The following is a 14813-nucleotide window of genomic DNA, read 5'->3' as shown; positions in this document are numbered from 1 at the left end:
CTTGACCTTATAATTTATTTTAAAATTCTCATTAAAACTCTTAAATTTTAAAATGTTTTGATTGAATCTCCAAAAAAGATTTGGAAATTTTAATCAAATCCCTTTAAGTTCTTTTAAATTTTAATTAAGCCCCTTCAAAACTTAATACCAAGTTCCGCCACTATCAAGTATTTCCCTATATTAAAATAATGATGAAATAGAGTTATTTTTTATAATTAAATTTATTTTTTAAATGAATAATAATCCAGAGATCAAGAAAGCTGAAATTATAAAAATCCTTTGACCCGAACAAGCATGGATCAAAATTAATATGGCCTTAAGTCCGTAACGAAATTTGAGTTGCGGTAGAACATAATATAAAGAAAGAAAGAAATGTTGAGAAGTTCTAAGAATATATTGTTAAATGTAAAGATGAGATCATCAAAGTTGAAATTTACACTAAATAGGAGGACATCAAGTTCCAACTAATTTTCATGTGTTTAGGCAACGATGCTACAAAGCGCAGGAGATCGAGCTTGCCACTTAGTCCAGGAGGCAGGGTTCCTTCATTCTCACTCAACAGCGGAGGAACTTTGCAATATTTGGAAGCACAAGCTCCCTGCAATGCAGATGCAATAAGGGAACCTTGGACAATACACTTCCCTTCTGAACATCCAGACCTTCCGGCCTCCGTAACTATTATGGTTTCCCAGTCCTTGGTTCAATATCAGCTAGAGGCATCTGCTTCCATTTCCAGTGGACAAACCAGCCGTACTTATAGTCACCAACAATGGGAGTCCCTAGAGCTTCAAGAAATTGGAAATATGAGATATTGGGTGTGATTCATACAAATATGTGCCTCCTGCGTACATCGCTATTCAAGATAAACAGAGATAAATATGGTACCTGATGCTTCCTGGTAGTAAGTGGGCACAGTTCAATCCACGAGCATCCATTTATCATAGGACCTAGTACCCGATACTCGGTCATAGCATCTTGAGAAGGTTCTAAACCCACATTCTGAGCCAAGATGACCATCTCAGTCTTACCATTGTCGAGAAGAATCTAAAACAAACAACAAAAGATACGTGATTAAAACGCTGGTCAAGGCAGATGCAAAGAGAACCTTCGAAAGAGGAGCACAAATTAAGCCCTTCATTCTCCTTTGGAGTGCCTATCACCAACGCACAATACCGCTGAAACTTTGCATCGCAAGCATCATTCCAAGCCTAAATTCCAACGGAATATTTGTAAACTAAAAGAACAGGAAATGTTCAACCAGCAGTTTATAATGCCTGTACAAGTTGGCAGCCATTGCGCTAATAAAAATATACATAATAACATGGGATGTAGGAAGCAGGCATCTGACAATTTGTTTTCACTAGTTAGGGTACATGTTACCTTACAGGAGGATTTTGCTGGATCTATGTCATTGAACAGCCAATGAAGATGACTTATGCTTTCTTTGGTTCTCCCCATTAAGAGGAGGCCACTGCTTTCTCTATCAGGTCGATGCACCTCATAGAAGTTCATAATAAAAGCATGAGTGAAAAAGTCAGAATTGGCTTTCCAGCAAAATAAAAGGTAAAATCAGATAACAATTCATTAATAGCTACAAGCTACATTTCACTTACAAGTCAACTACAAGCAAATCTTTCAATATATAACTTACACTCCCCTAAGCCTTATCCCAAGTACAGAAAAATTACTTCTTGTGTCCTTTTTAAGAATTAGCTGAATAAGAAGCACCACAAACCCTCAAAAAAATTATTAACATCTTAGTCATCATTACTCTCAAGATATACAGTTTAACATCAATGAATCAATGAAATAAAATAAAATTACTTCAACAAGGTCCAATTAACTTGAGACTTCAACAAATGATAATGAAAAAAGAAAGAGGGGATAAAATAATTTGTACTTTTTTAATCCTATTCCCAAACATATCTTGTAAGGTTGATACAGTTTTTACCACCAAATAAAAAAATACACATTTCTCCCATGAAAAATGAGACGTGTGCTTTCTTTGCAATATTGAAGAAAAAAAAGTAAAAATCAAATACCATGTTATGGATCTCTAAGCAGAAGTCAAGAATATTTTCCAAAATAAAAGTGCATATGTGTGTGACTGAATACATACACGGAGATGATAAGAAATATATAAAACTACAACTATATAAAATACATATATCTACCCTGAACTCTTAAATCATAGTTACATGTGTGGTGTCAGGCTATTATTCGTCCCATATGCTTCACCATGATGCTAGCTCTGCTCTCAAACAAGAAAGCTTGTGTTCAGTTAAATCCAAAGCTTAACCATTAGGCCACATTCTATTATCATATGATGCTATCTATATATATCAGTGGATCAAGAAAAGTATCGACTTTTTAACTGTTACTGATATATGGCAATAATAATAACAACCAGAAACTGGTAAAGGCATTCACCATATAATTTCTACAATAAATGAGCATACCAGTTTAGGACCCTCATCATAATCATAAGACAGAGCTGCCGCTGCTAATGCATCCATACTGTTATATACAGGCAGACTTCCCTGAAGATATTGTGATAGACCAAAGTGAGAGGAAACACAATATGCTAAGACAACAACTCAAATACCTTTAATGACGTAACCAAACCTTTACTGGCAGCTTGGGGGTTTATTTAGTACAAGAATAGCATAGTCCTGAAACATAAAACAGAAGAAATAAATATAGGAAGGACATGTTGTGGGGAAAATACCTTCAGACTGAAGTAAGGAACTTGTAGCATGCATCATCATTTATCCATGAAGTGAAAAGTAGCATACTAATTAGGACGGATGCTTATCAACTTAAAGGTTTGCCCCCAAGGACAAACACATGCAATAACAGAGTAATAAGCACACGGGTTGATAAAAGATACCAACAAGCAATTAAAAACTCAATACATGCCTTGTACTTGACAAGTCTTCGCAAATAGTCAATCTCATCAGCATTTGGATGAAGAGTCCCACTCGGTATACAGTCAAATCTCTTGGAGACTCGAGTCTCTGCAATCGATACAGGTACCCAAACTCTTGCCCCTACTTCCATCACCTCATTATGCTTGATCTGTAGGTAAGCTGTATAAGTGCAGAGTAATTAAACCCGCACGGAAGGGCCCAAGAAAAAAAAGTTTTTAATTCTGAGATTAAGGGTACTTTCTCAAGGGTTTCATTTGACCACCACTTTCTATGAAGGAATCAGCTGCATCACGATTTGAGGACTCGATATCTACCTGCAACAAGAATGACGGATATGCATATGTTGAATGCTGAGATAGGAAAGTGGCAGAGATAACTACTTGGCCTAAAGCATCGAGCAAAGAAATAGGTCTCTTTTTGTGTGTAATACTAAAAGTGGGAGTAGTTTGGAATACGTACGAGGACCTTGTTAAAATGAGACTGAATGGCGGAGTCTGAAATTTCATCGAAGTAATATTTGAGCCAACTGATAGCAGTGACGCGACCAGTGGCAGATTTCTTCCCAGGGAAAGGGAGCAAGGAAAGGAGTTGGCGAGGCTTTGTACCCTGTTTTGGACTGCCCAAGTAAGCCACGTTATTGGAGACGCGGATGACCGGCTCAGCATACGCAGGTGGAGGCGGAGCTACTCTGGAGTAGTGTCTCGCTAGAGAATAAAGTGGTGACCAAGCCTATTCTTCTGCATTAGTAACCATTCACAGATTATTTTTTTTTCTTCTTTAATATGTAAAAGGAATTTTGTCGAAAACTTGGTGTGCAAAAACTCGTTGCCTTATTTAACTCTGGTCTAGTGATATTAAAGGAAAAGCTGGCGCTTTTTTATCTTTTTCGTTTTGAAAATTTATGATCAAGAGGCTCATACAATTTGATAATTGGCTTCATTGGCTAAATAATTCATGCGAAAAAAAATTATTAATGTATGGAAATTAATTTAGAATATGAATCATTTGTTAGTAGCGCACGTACAATTTATCATGAGACATGATGAGTTTTTTTTTTTAAATAGATATAATGTAAAAATAGTCTCTAATATTTATCAAAATTGTCATTTTGATCTATATTATTTTTTTAGAGCATTTTAACACTCACCATTTTATTTTGGGTAAAAAGCCTCTCTATAGATATAAATTATTAGTTAGCACACGATTAACACTCTAAAATAGGGATTTTGTTACCTAAAATGAAACACTGTAGTTAAAATGTTCTAAAAAAATAATAAGAGTCAAAGTGATTATTTTTTTCAAATATTATGGGCCTTTTTTTACCTTAAAATGAAATGTTGAACGTTAAAATGTTTTTAAAAAATAAAATAAGGTCTAAAATGACAATTTTAATAAATATTAAGGGCTAATTTTGATATTACACCTAACAATAATAAATAATTAGAACTCATCATAAGAGAGTGACGAGTTCCATACAAATTTATTTCAATTTATAGGATGAATTTTATTTTTTAAATATATTTTATGAAATTTGTCGTCCCCTCGTGATAAATTCTACATGCACTATATCAAATGACTTAGACCATAAAATAATTCTAAAAAAAACTCTCATTTTCTAAAAAGAAAAAAGGAAATTTCACCAATAATATTCTCAAATTTTAAATTCAATAATTGTAAAACTGTTTTTTTTATAAAAGTTAAGTTATTAATTAAAGGGTGTTAATATATTATTATATAAATTTAGGCTTAATTAAAAATTAATTATTTAAATTATATTGTATACACTTTAAACTTTTAAAAGTTTTTGGCAAAAAAAGGCATCAGATGTCCCTATTCATTAAAAAAAATTAATGTGTTCCTCATATTATTTTTCTCTTAATGTGGCCCTCGAACTCTGAAAACATGTCTAATGTGATCCTTTGATCAACATTTTATGTCGTTAACCGTTACGATGTTGACGTGACAGTTCACGATGCTAACATGGGATCCACAAATCTTGTAACACTCCAACTCATATCCGACCCGGATACGAGTCCGAGATGTCACATTGACATTTCAAAACCTTTATTCTTGCAAAATAACAGAACATTTGAACTTATTTTAAGAAAATACGATCATATATTATTGAATTGTGTTTGTTATAAAATTTTGAGGCAAAAACGTATTTATGAACAGTAAAATATGGTATGATCAGTGCTGTGAATAATAATGAATAGCACCCTGCTACAGTATCTAGCTACAGTACCAATGTTAAAATTTTCCAGATTATCAAAGGGGAACTGATTCCCCTGCTACAGGGAATCGATATCCTGCTACAGTATTGTTACAGTAGTTTCGTAAAATACGTATAAATTCGTAAAATTTAAAACGTTCATCATCTTTCATTTACCATTTACAAATATACGTTTAAAACATTACCAAAATTCAATCATATGATTTTACAAAACCGATTAAAACATATCGGATTCAAATCTTTGTTTACATGCCAACCACTATAAATATTACAAAATACATACTATTAACTTATTTTTTGATCTGATCTTTGGAAATGAGAAACTGACATGTCTTGTATAACTTTTATCAATCTTCTCTTTTTCGCTTTCCAAACCTACGTGTGAAACAATCGCACGCTAAGTCGATGACTTAGTGAGACATATAAAACATATATCATTTCATATAAACAAAAGGCATATATATGCAAATACTATCATTAATCCCTTTTACTTACCATATATTCATCATATAACACATATATCACTATACCAAGGAATAAACATATCATCGTGAAATTTCTATACAGATCATGGAACACATATACCATTATCAACATGTTTAACATTTCATATTCATTATCATTAATTCTTATAATTTAACAGTCTTATACATAACGCATCATGCATTAACCAAGCAATACACCATTATGTAAATCATGTGATCTATTCCATATAACAAACCACATATACATATCATGTTCAGTATCTTTGTTTATCTCTTTATTAGCCCATGGTACACTGGTGAGAACTGAAGGTATGTGAGTACATTGAGGTTGTGCACAAATGATGTCACCACAGCTCGTATAAATTCCCACTAAGGGCACTGAATATTTGTCCCAAAGGACCGCGTAGAAATGTCTCGAAGGACCACTATGTCCTGAAGGACCACTCCTTAAGAACCATATACATAATACAATAGACCAAATAAGTGTACCGAAGTACCACATACATGTTCCACATAATTACATATATGTCCCGAAGGACCACGTAGAATTGTCCCGAAGGACCACGTAGAATTGTCCCGAATGACCGCATAGACCCTCGACTCTTGGCATGCCAACTATACCTATAGCTCTCGTATTGTATAACATGAGCATTATTATTTATCATTTCACATATTCATATCACTTGTTATTTCTCTTCTGTCACATACCACATGTATGTGTAACCGTATATCTCATATCATATCACATGTATCACAAGTGCATGTATTCACGTAGATAGTTTCATATGACTTATATCATTTCTCATGTTATTATATAAGCACATATGTCACATCTTGTTCATATATACATCACATATCACATAGAATAACATATAAACTTATGCCTAAATCATTTCCATTTGATTCACATGTCACTTATCTCATTGCTTATATCTCTTAAGCACTTAATCAATTGTCTCATAATTTCATATATTCACATATCACTTATCACATTGTTTATATCTTATGATCATGTAATAATACCAAACATATTCACACATACATGTATTCACATAAATCACATGTAGAAATGCACTTACTCTATAGACATATGCATGTATTCATTTTATTGCTCTTATAATCACATATAATAACATATATCTATTTTCATGTACTCATGCACATATAAGAATTCCATCAACTATATAAACATTTAAGGAGTCACTTCTTACCATAGTAACTCCACCACTGGCTCATTGCAAGCCAATGTATGTTCAATAACATACGTAAAATTAAATTGCACTCACCTTAGCCTTGCTTTGATTCGATCCTAATTCTTTGATTGTTCTGGAACTTGTTTAGGGTCAATATCTACATAAATATAATTTTCAAAACAATTATCAGAAGCCTAAACCTTAAACTTGATGTTAATAACTTAAGCCCAAAATTCCATATTTTTTTCTTTAGAGGGGAATTGATACCCCCAGGGGGGAATCTGTACCCCCTGCGTAATATGGAATTTTCGTTCAAGCCCAGAAAATCACTGTTTATGCACGAAAATTCACTATATCAACTTAAATTCTTCATGTTTCATTCCCTTTCATATTCTTAACTCAAATATACATACTTAAACTAATTTATATCCATTTATTTCATCTTAAACCTCAAAATTCTATTCTCCATATAGAAATCAATAATCATACCAAATTTTCCATGTTATCCAAACTTAATTCTAACACTTCTAATTTCTTATTCTCTTAGATGACAAGTTAAATTCATCATCCAAATTCATTTAAACCTTCCTATTCAAAATTTCACTTCAAAACCCATTTTCTTTAATCTGTCATAACTCCTTTATCTTTTGATTTTAAGATAACTTAAACTTTCCTTAAGCTTAGTTATCATCTAATGATCAAAACCCAACATTTATAACAACAAATAATCAACAAAACAGAAAACTCACCTTTGCCTAGCTTCCACGGGGAGGAGGAAGAAGAAAGGAATAAGAAGAAGATAAAATGTTTTCATCTCCCCACGTTTTATCTCCTATTAAAGGGGAGAAAAATATCTTTTCTTGTCAATTGACCATCTTGCCCTTTAATTCCTTTGATAATTACTAATAACTTTCAGGAAATATCTCCACATAAATCATTGAACTATTTAACTATTATACCTTTATCCCAAAATTCCAAAATTTTACAATTTAATCACTAACCCTTAATTTGGGATGTTACAAAGCTAATGTGGCAATCCACTATGGTTAATGACGTGGCAGATAGGCTAAATTATTTTTTTTAATTTTGTTCGAGGGCTAAATTGATTTTTATAAAGTGCAAGAGCTTATTTAATTTCTTTTCAAAAAAATAAAAAATAATTTTAAATTATAAATATAAAATTATTTAAATATTCAAAAATTAAATATAAAAATACTAAAAAATAAATTACTAAAAATTTGACCGTACATATTAAAATACTAAATTTGTTATATATTTTTTTATAGAAAGCCTCTAGTTTTATTAAAAATAGAAAGTATCCAGAATTACAATGAAGATTTACGAGCATAACCGTAAACTAAATTATAATTATGACATTTTCCTATAATCGTTAACACAAAAACTAGTCACCTAGATCACACAATGACCATAAAAGGAAAAAGTTAAAAAACCTAACCAATGCTCAAATAAAATAAAGATACGAAAAAAATTTGATTGTAACGATAAACGAACCACAAAAGGGATGAAACTATTGAAATACTATCGACAAATCGCAAATCAAAGTTAAGCGGCGTGAGAAAACTATCTACAAGCGCAAAACGTGCATCAAATCAATCTGATGGTCCAAAGCAAGGAAGACTATCATGATAACAAATAAACGCTATATTGATAAGTTGTGACGATGTCAAATCCAAACCTGCGAAAAAAGATAAATAAAAACGACAAAAAATGGTAAGCTACCAAAAGACAGAGAAAACGTGCCACAAATGCAGAGATAAAAATGTCATAAATGCAGAGAACATGTCACAGAGACATAATTATTCTTATTAAAAAACTAAAAAGAAAAAGAAAAAATATAATCGGCGGGCGGCAATCAACATCAAAATCGGTTTCGTCACTGGTTAAACAAAATTAAAGAAGAAAAAATTGGATTGATCTATAAATTTGACACAAGTTGTAAAGAATAAAAAAAAAGGGAAGAGAAGGGGAGGAAGAAATCGACTAATTGTTATATTTTCTTTAAAATTTTGGATATATATAATAGGTTATAAAATAATTACTTATAAATTATCAAAAAAAAAATAAAAAAAAATATTTTTAGAAAGATATATTGAACATAACATCTACATGTAACATATATGCATAATATCAGCACTTATATAAAGTTTGGTGTCTGAACAAATTGAGTTGTGGAATGAATTGCTGGTTTTGAAAGGGCCGAATTCTACTTGTTGGCTAATAGCAGGTGACTTTCATGTAGTTCGAGCGTAGTGGTTGTTCTAGCATGATTTCGGGTTACTTACAATTTATTGAATTCATCTCCGGTTGTAAACTGATTGACTTGCCTTTGAGAAGGGGAAAATTCACTTGGTTTAGCCTAGGCAATAAAAGGAGTAGATTAGACGGATTCCTTATCGATGAACAGTGGTTCGTAGAAATTGAGAACGTAGTGCAACTGGGTCTCAAGAAGGTTATTTTAGATCATGTTTCGGTACTTCTGCCAGACCTGTGGTCCGATGCCATTCAAATTCATCAATTGATAACTTAGCAAATCAAATTTTAGAAGTTTGATCAATGAGGTGCTCCAAGATGATTCAAATGATAAAGCTAGTTTTTGAAGAAGGCTAAGGAAGCTAAAGGTTCACTGAAAAAATGGAATATCGAATCTTACAAAAACTTCAATTCAAAAGTTAAGGACATGAAAGATAACATCTATACCTTAGAAAAACATGTATTGTAAGTGGATTAAACGTATAAGATCAAATGAAAATAAAATTTTACATGAAAGAGTTGTGGGATTCATTTTAGAATGCAAAAAGTGCTTGGTGTCAGAAATTCGATTGGTGGGATAATCTTAAGACGTGTTTTTCGTAAAAAAATCATTATTCGTTAGGTTCACCTTCTTTTTTAGTCGTCGTTTTCATTGTATCTGGTTTGTCCAAGGATGTGAAAAGTGTGGTGATGTTTTAAGGTTTATCTTTGGGGAATTAAGAGCATTTTTCTCAGGCCTATTAATGAGACATCAGTTGATTTTGCTGAATTGTAACATCCTAATCCAGTCCGACCCGAAGATACATGGATTATGATTCCACATTAAATTACCAAAATGGTCAACCCAAAAAATTATTTTTCAAAACAGTTTATAACCATCGAAAACATCCATCATACCATATGCGGAATACAAATAAAGTTTACAAAATGTGGGAGTCTCCCAAATACGTACAAATACAATCCATGAGTTTGAAAATCAAAATAGAGTTACGACTCGAATACACAAGGTCCATATAGAATACATGCCCTCTACAAATACTCAAAACATACTCTGCAAAACATCTAGTCTGAAACGATCCTGTACTAACCTGCGCAAGGAAATACATTCCATACGCTGAGTTCACAAGCTCAATGCAAAGTACATGCATTCTTCAATTGGCTTATATATTGTTTGATCTCTTGAAAGCGGGTTTGTGTTTGAGCCATGCAGGTTTGTGTTTGTGTTTGAAAATTTTCTTGTGCTATGACCAATTTCTCGAAAATGGTTTCAAGAGATTATGTTGAAACTATTATACAGTTTGTCTCATTATTGCCTTTTCTTATGGAGCTGAATGTTGCCCTTGTAATTCTTCCAGGATAGACTGACTGTCAGTCCTGACATATACCCAAGCTTAAGCATTTCAATCAGCAAGATTTACAAGGATGGTGGTGTTGGTGCCCTTTATGCTGGTCTTTCTCCAACACTAATGGGCATGCTTCCATATAGTACTTGTTACTATTTCATGTATGACGAACTAAAGAAATCCTACTGCCAATCAAAGAAGAAAAAATCTCTAAATCGTCCGGAGATGGTTGTACTTGGAGCTCTTGCAGGTAAGTCTTGGCCTGAACTGTTTGTTTGAAATTATTAAATGGGGTTTCCCATATATCATCGATAAACCTTTGTTTCCCCCCCCCCCCCCCTCAAAACACACACGCAGCTTTTTTTACCCTTCCTATTTGTTATTTTGACCATTAGTGCATCAATGCTTAAAGAGCTAAACTGGTTCAATTGAAATGGCCAGGTTTTATTGCTAGCACCATAAGCTTTCCATTGGAAGTAGCCAGAAAACGGCTAATGGTGGGAGCTTTGCAGGGTAAGTGTCCACCAAACATGGTAGCAGCACTTGCTGAAGTAATCCGGGATGAGGACTTAACGGGTCTTTACAGAGGGTGGGGTGCTGTTTAAAAGTAATGCCCTCTGGTATCACGTGGATGTTTTATGAATCTTGGAAAGACTTATTGCTTGTTGAGAGACGCATATTATGATGGCTCTAGAAAAGAAAAATACTTCCGGTAGCTAACTAGTTGAAGTTCCTCTCTTTAAAGTGCAAGAGGATGCTGTGCTAGCATGGTAGTAATTTCAGTGTTGTTTATGGGAGCTCCACATGATGGTATTTAATAGTACCAACACCCATATACATATATGAATAACCCTATCAATGTCTTCATTTAAAAAAAAAATAGTTCTGCCTGATTATCAAGTGAGCTTCAATTTTGTTCCGCTTGACGTGTACCCTACAGATTTCTTATACATCACATGAGATTTTGACCAATTTGGTCTCTATATCTGCCAATTTCTTGTTTGAATTGAGATAATTGAACAATATCCATATCTTTCCTAGAGATGATCTTTCCGTCAAAAAATGTAATCTTTGAAACCTGATATTGCTTTGCGATGGCCGTCTGGGTAGTGGGCTAGTGGCACGGTAGTGTTGTTAATGCCATTGACACTGTTCTGTGTGAAACATGAGATTCTTCCTGCAATCGTCAATGACATTTTGAGCTTATAATTATTGATTCTGATTATAATGGTTGATATAATTGGGCGTCCTAACTAAAAAAGGGGGGGAAAATCTTCCTGCAATTTGTTGGTAACATTAACAAGAATTCCGTTGTGTCAACAAATAATCAAGCATAAATAGTTCTGGAGTTTGTACTTCTCATTGATATATTGACGTTGGACTTACAGAAACCATTAGTGCTACAAATGTGCTAAAACAGGACGCAAAAAAAAAAAGTTAGAATTTCATTCTCGGACGTTACATTTTATGGACGGAAAATACAGAACTAGAAATCAGCAATACATCTTTCAGTCTCGGCCTAAGTATAGTAAAAATCAGTAATACATCTAACAGTCTCGGCCAAAGTATAGCAAAAGTCAGTAATACATCTTACAGTCTTGGCCAAAGTATAGCAACGATACTCAACAAGGCTAGGTCCAAAGATAAAACAAAGTTTGGAAGCTTCAACTTGCTTTACCGTATGTTCAAACTGCACTTGCAATTACATATTATCGACTTCAACAGTGGTGCCATTTCTTGGCCTTTGAAACTGGGGAACGCATGTTCTGATTGACTGCAAGCTTTCCGCAAGCGTGTAAAGGCAGAACAAGCACAATCCTATTTAAGAAACACATTTTTTAAATTTTTCATAACTCTCAGAAAGATATAAACTTGAGGTGAAATGTAGAAGGCAAAACCATTTTATCAAGCATGCTAAAATTTCTGGTTGTGAAAATTTAATACATAAAAAGCAAGGGTTCTTTGATGTCAAATAGCAAATCACTTTTTACATATTTCGGCCATATTCCCAATCTTGTCGGGGAGAAGTCAATGACATTTAAATAGTATTGATAATACGGTGATTGCTCCAAAGTAGAAATATGAAATATCCAAGTGCATAAAATAATTCATGGTGATTGAATGAGCAAAAGAAACTTGACAGGAACTTGAGACAAATAGTGTGTGCTTCATTGAACATTAACCCGTTCAAATATATGTCATGTTTTACTACAAATATTAAAAGATGCAATTGATTTCAACAATAAAAAATGGGAGTTAATGGCAAGCATACCTGCATAAGCAACTGTAGCACCAGAGACCAATCGTCCAATGGCTGACAGTATGTAAAGACAAACAACGACCTGAAGGTAGACATGCATCGAATTAATAACCATGCAAGAAAAAAATCTCAAGATAATTGCAGTACAATATTAACATAATAACTTTCAAAAAGCATCAAAGCAATGAGAAATTCACTAGACGAGAAAAACAGTTGCCCAGGGTTCCAAGGAGAAGGGGGTGTTTCTCGGAGGATAGAAGAATCAAGCCGTTTGAGATGTATATTCAAAGGATATCAACTAAAGCAGAAGAATTAGGATCTAAATAGAAAAAAGTTGCTGATTTTATAGTGAACAGCTATTTAAGTTGCAACAGTTTACCCCAAAAAATAGTCTTTTGTCGTGCGCAGTTGCTGCAACCCTTAGGACTGACTCAGCTGCGCCAACAGTATTAGCTAACCATGCAAAAATGCTATTAGCGGCATCCTGTGAGATCTGCCACTCAAGTGGATCTACCGGAATCCTATAAAACATCTTTGCATTATGAGAGTGAAATGGTTCAAGGCTTCAAGCATAAAAATTCAAAAATTCATTACTAAAATGAAAAAGCAAAATCATATGAATGCCATCAGACAAGTCACATTGCATATACGCACATAAGATATCGTGATTCGTAAACACACAATTTGATCAACACTGGACTAAATTTGATAGTTCGAGTGAAGCAGAAAATAAAATAAAAGTGAGGAAAGGGGAAAGAAATATATGACAATATTAGATGAACGGGGAAAAGGAACCCCAACCTGGAGGTGAATTTCAACACAAATCAAAATCTAACCATAATTCAAACCTATTACAAACAGAAACATCTTCAGCACAATTGGAGCCTAATACAAAACTCAATTAACTCTAAAGCCCTAATAATTCACTAGATGTGGTGAAAGTTAAGATTGGATCGAACAAATACTTTCAATAAACATCCAAAATGCTAAATCGTTCAGTAAGCATGTTCTTGTCAAACATCTTAAAAAATTCAATAATTAACATATTGATAAGCACGCATAATTTCTGCTGTCACCGTGATTAATTAAATCATCTAAAACCTAAATCCAGAGACTACCGCGGTCACAAAATAAGAAGCTTACTTATTGTAAATTAAAAAAAAAGGGAAATTGGTCTTCAAAGGAAAAGAGTTCAACATCAATCCTAAACTAGCAGGAACATAAATAAACTAAAACCCCAACAAATAAAAATGATAATTTGAAAGAAACCCAGAGGTGTAAAAGAGAAGAAAGCGTACGAGATGTTCATTTGATGAAAGAGGAGGCCGAGAATAGCAAGAGAGCAAAGGAGAATGATCGAGACATCGGAGAAGAGATCATTTGATGAAAGAGGAGGCCGAGAATAGCAAGAGAGCAAAGGAGAATGATCGAGACATCGGAGAAGAGAGAGAGAATGGTTGAATTGCGGTAGGCACAGTGGTAGTACACCAAGGTACCACATATCAGCAATCCCAATGCTTTCCCCACATCGCTCCTCCCTTCGCCTTCCATCGTCTCTTCTTGCAATCCCTTTTTAACTGGGATTGTTCCAAAATTTTGCTTTACATTTGGAATCTTAATTTTCAGTTTCTTCTTGCCCCCGATGTGGATTGGAATCTTAAACGCCTTTACTCATTTATTTTATTTTAGAGTAAATTACACTATTAACCACTAAACTTTACTTCTCTCCCTATTTTACTCACTGTACTTCCAATTTTTCTAATTTGCTCACTAAACTGTACAGATTGAATCATTTTGCTCACTCTGTCATTATACACTAACGTTGTGATGATGTGTTATTTTATTATTATTATTATTTAATATATAAATAATTGAAAATATAAAGGATAATTTACACCATTTTCACTGAATTTTACTCTTTCTCTTATTTTGCTCATCCAACTATAAAATAAAAATAAAAGTGGTCGGATGCCACTGTTGGCCACCATCGACCGCCGTAGATGGTGGTCGTTTGGTTCTCAATTTTATAGGTTGCTTCGCTTCGACACATTGAGTCCGAATTTGACCTCTATTTTATCAGAATTTGCTCCGAAGTCCA

At 33.6% G+C, this 14813-nt stretch overlaps 2 protein-coding genes and 2 pseudogenes across 3 annotated transcripts; 1 reads left to right on the top strand and 3 right to left on the bottom strand.

The window, feature by feature from the left end:
* Window positions 1-328: 328 nt before the first annotated feature.
* LOC120131679 lies at window positions 329-3122 on the bottom strand (annotated as a pseudogene).
* On the bottom strand, window positions 3089-3745 carry LOC120131680 (annotated as a pseudogene).
* Window positions 3746-10316: 6571 nt separating this feature from the next.
* Window positions 10317-11060, top strand: LOC120131826 (probable mitochondrial adenine nucleotide transporter BTL1). Its single transcript, XM_039148720.1, has 3 exons — window positions 10317-10322; window positions 10468-10705; window positions 10897-11060. Exons 1-3 carry the CDS (start codon window positions 10317-10319, stop codon window positions 11058-11060), a joined length of 408 nt encoding a protein of 135 aa, XP_039004651.1.
* A 943-nt stretch (window positions 11061-12003) lies between these two features.
* On the bottom strand, window positions 12004-14396 carry LOC120131340 (reticulon-like protein B22). 2 transcript variants are annotated; one of them, XM_039148347.1, is made up of 4 exons: window positions 14079-14396; window positions 13095-13236; window positions 12728-12797; window positions 12004-12273 (listed from the first exon to the last, which is right to left on the bottom strand). In XM_039148347.1, the coding sequence occupies exons 1-4, from the start codon at window positions 14264-14266 to the stop codon at window positions 12158-12160; spliced, it is 516 nt and encodes a 171-aa protein (XP_039004278.1). In that variant the 5' UTR covers window positions 14267-14396; the 3' UTR covers window positions 12004-12157. The 2 variants fall into 2 exon arrangements, with proteins under 2 accessions (XP_039004278.1, XP_039004277.1); XM_039148346.1 differs by having other exon boundaries at window positions 12009-12273; window positions 14014-14396.
* Window positions 14397-14813: the final 417 nt, after the last annotated feature.

The sequence above is a fragment of the Hibiscus syriacus genome, unplaced genomic scaffold, assembly GCF_006381635.1.
Source record: "Hibiscus syriacus cultivar Baekdansim isolate YM2019G1 unplaced genomic scaffold, ASM638163v2 tig00110556_pilon, whole genome shotgun sequence".
Classification (NCBI taxonomy): domain Eukaryota; kingdom Viridiplantae; phylum Streptophyta; class Magnoliopsida; order Malvales; family Malvaceae; genus Hibiscus; species Hibiscus syriacus.
The sequence above is the reverse complement of the archived record's forward strand: the minus strand, read 5'-3'. Positions and strand labels throughout refer to the sequence as shown.

Bases quoted from the DNA above. Each gene is read 5' to 3' on its own strand.
- LOC120131340 (XM_039148346.1), bottom strand. From the start codon at position 14,216: ATGTGGTACCTTGGTGTACTACCACTGTGCCTACCGCAATTCAACCAT. The intron at 12,798-13,094 runs GTAAACTGTTGC...GTCTACCTTCAG, and splicing joins ACAAAAGACTATTTTTTGGG to GTCGTTGTTTGTCTTTACAT. The intron at 12,274-12,727 runs GTATGCTTGCCA...TTTCTTAAATAG, and splicing joins TGCTACAGTTGCTTATGCAG to GATTGTGCTTGTTCTGCCTT.
- LOC120131826 (XM_039148720.1), top strand. The intron at 10,706-10,896 runs GTAAGTCTTGGC...TGAAATGGCCAG, and splicing joins TGTACTTGGAGCTCTTGCAG to GTTTTATTGCTAGCACCATA.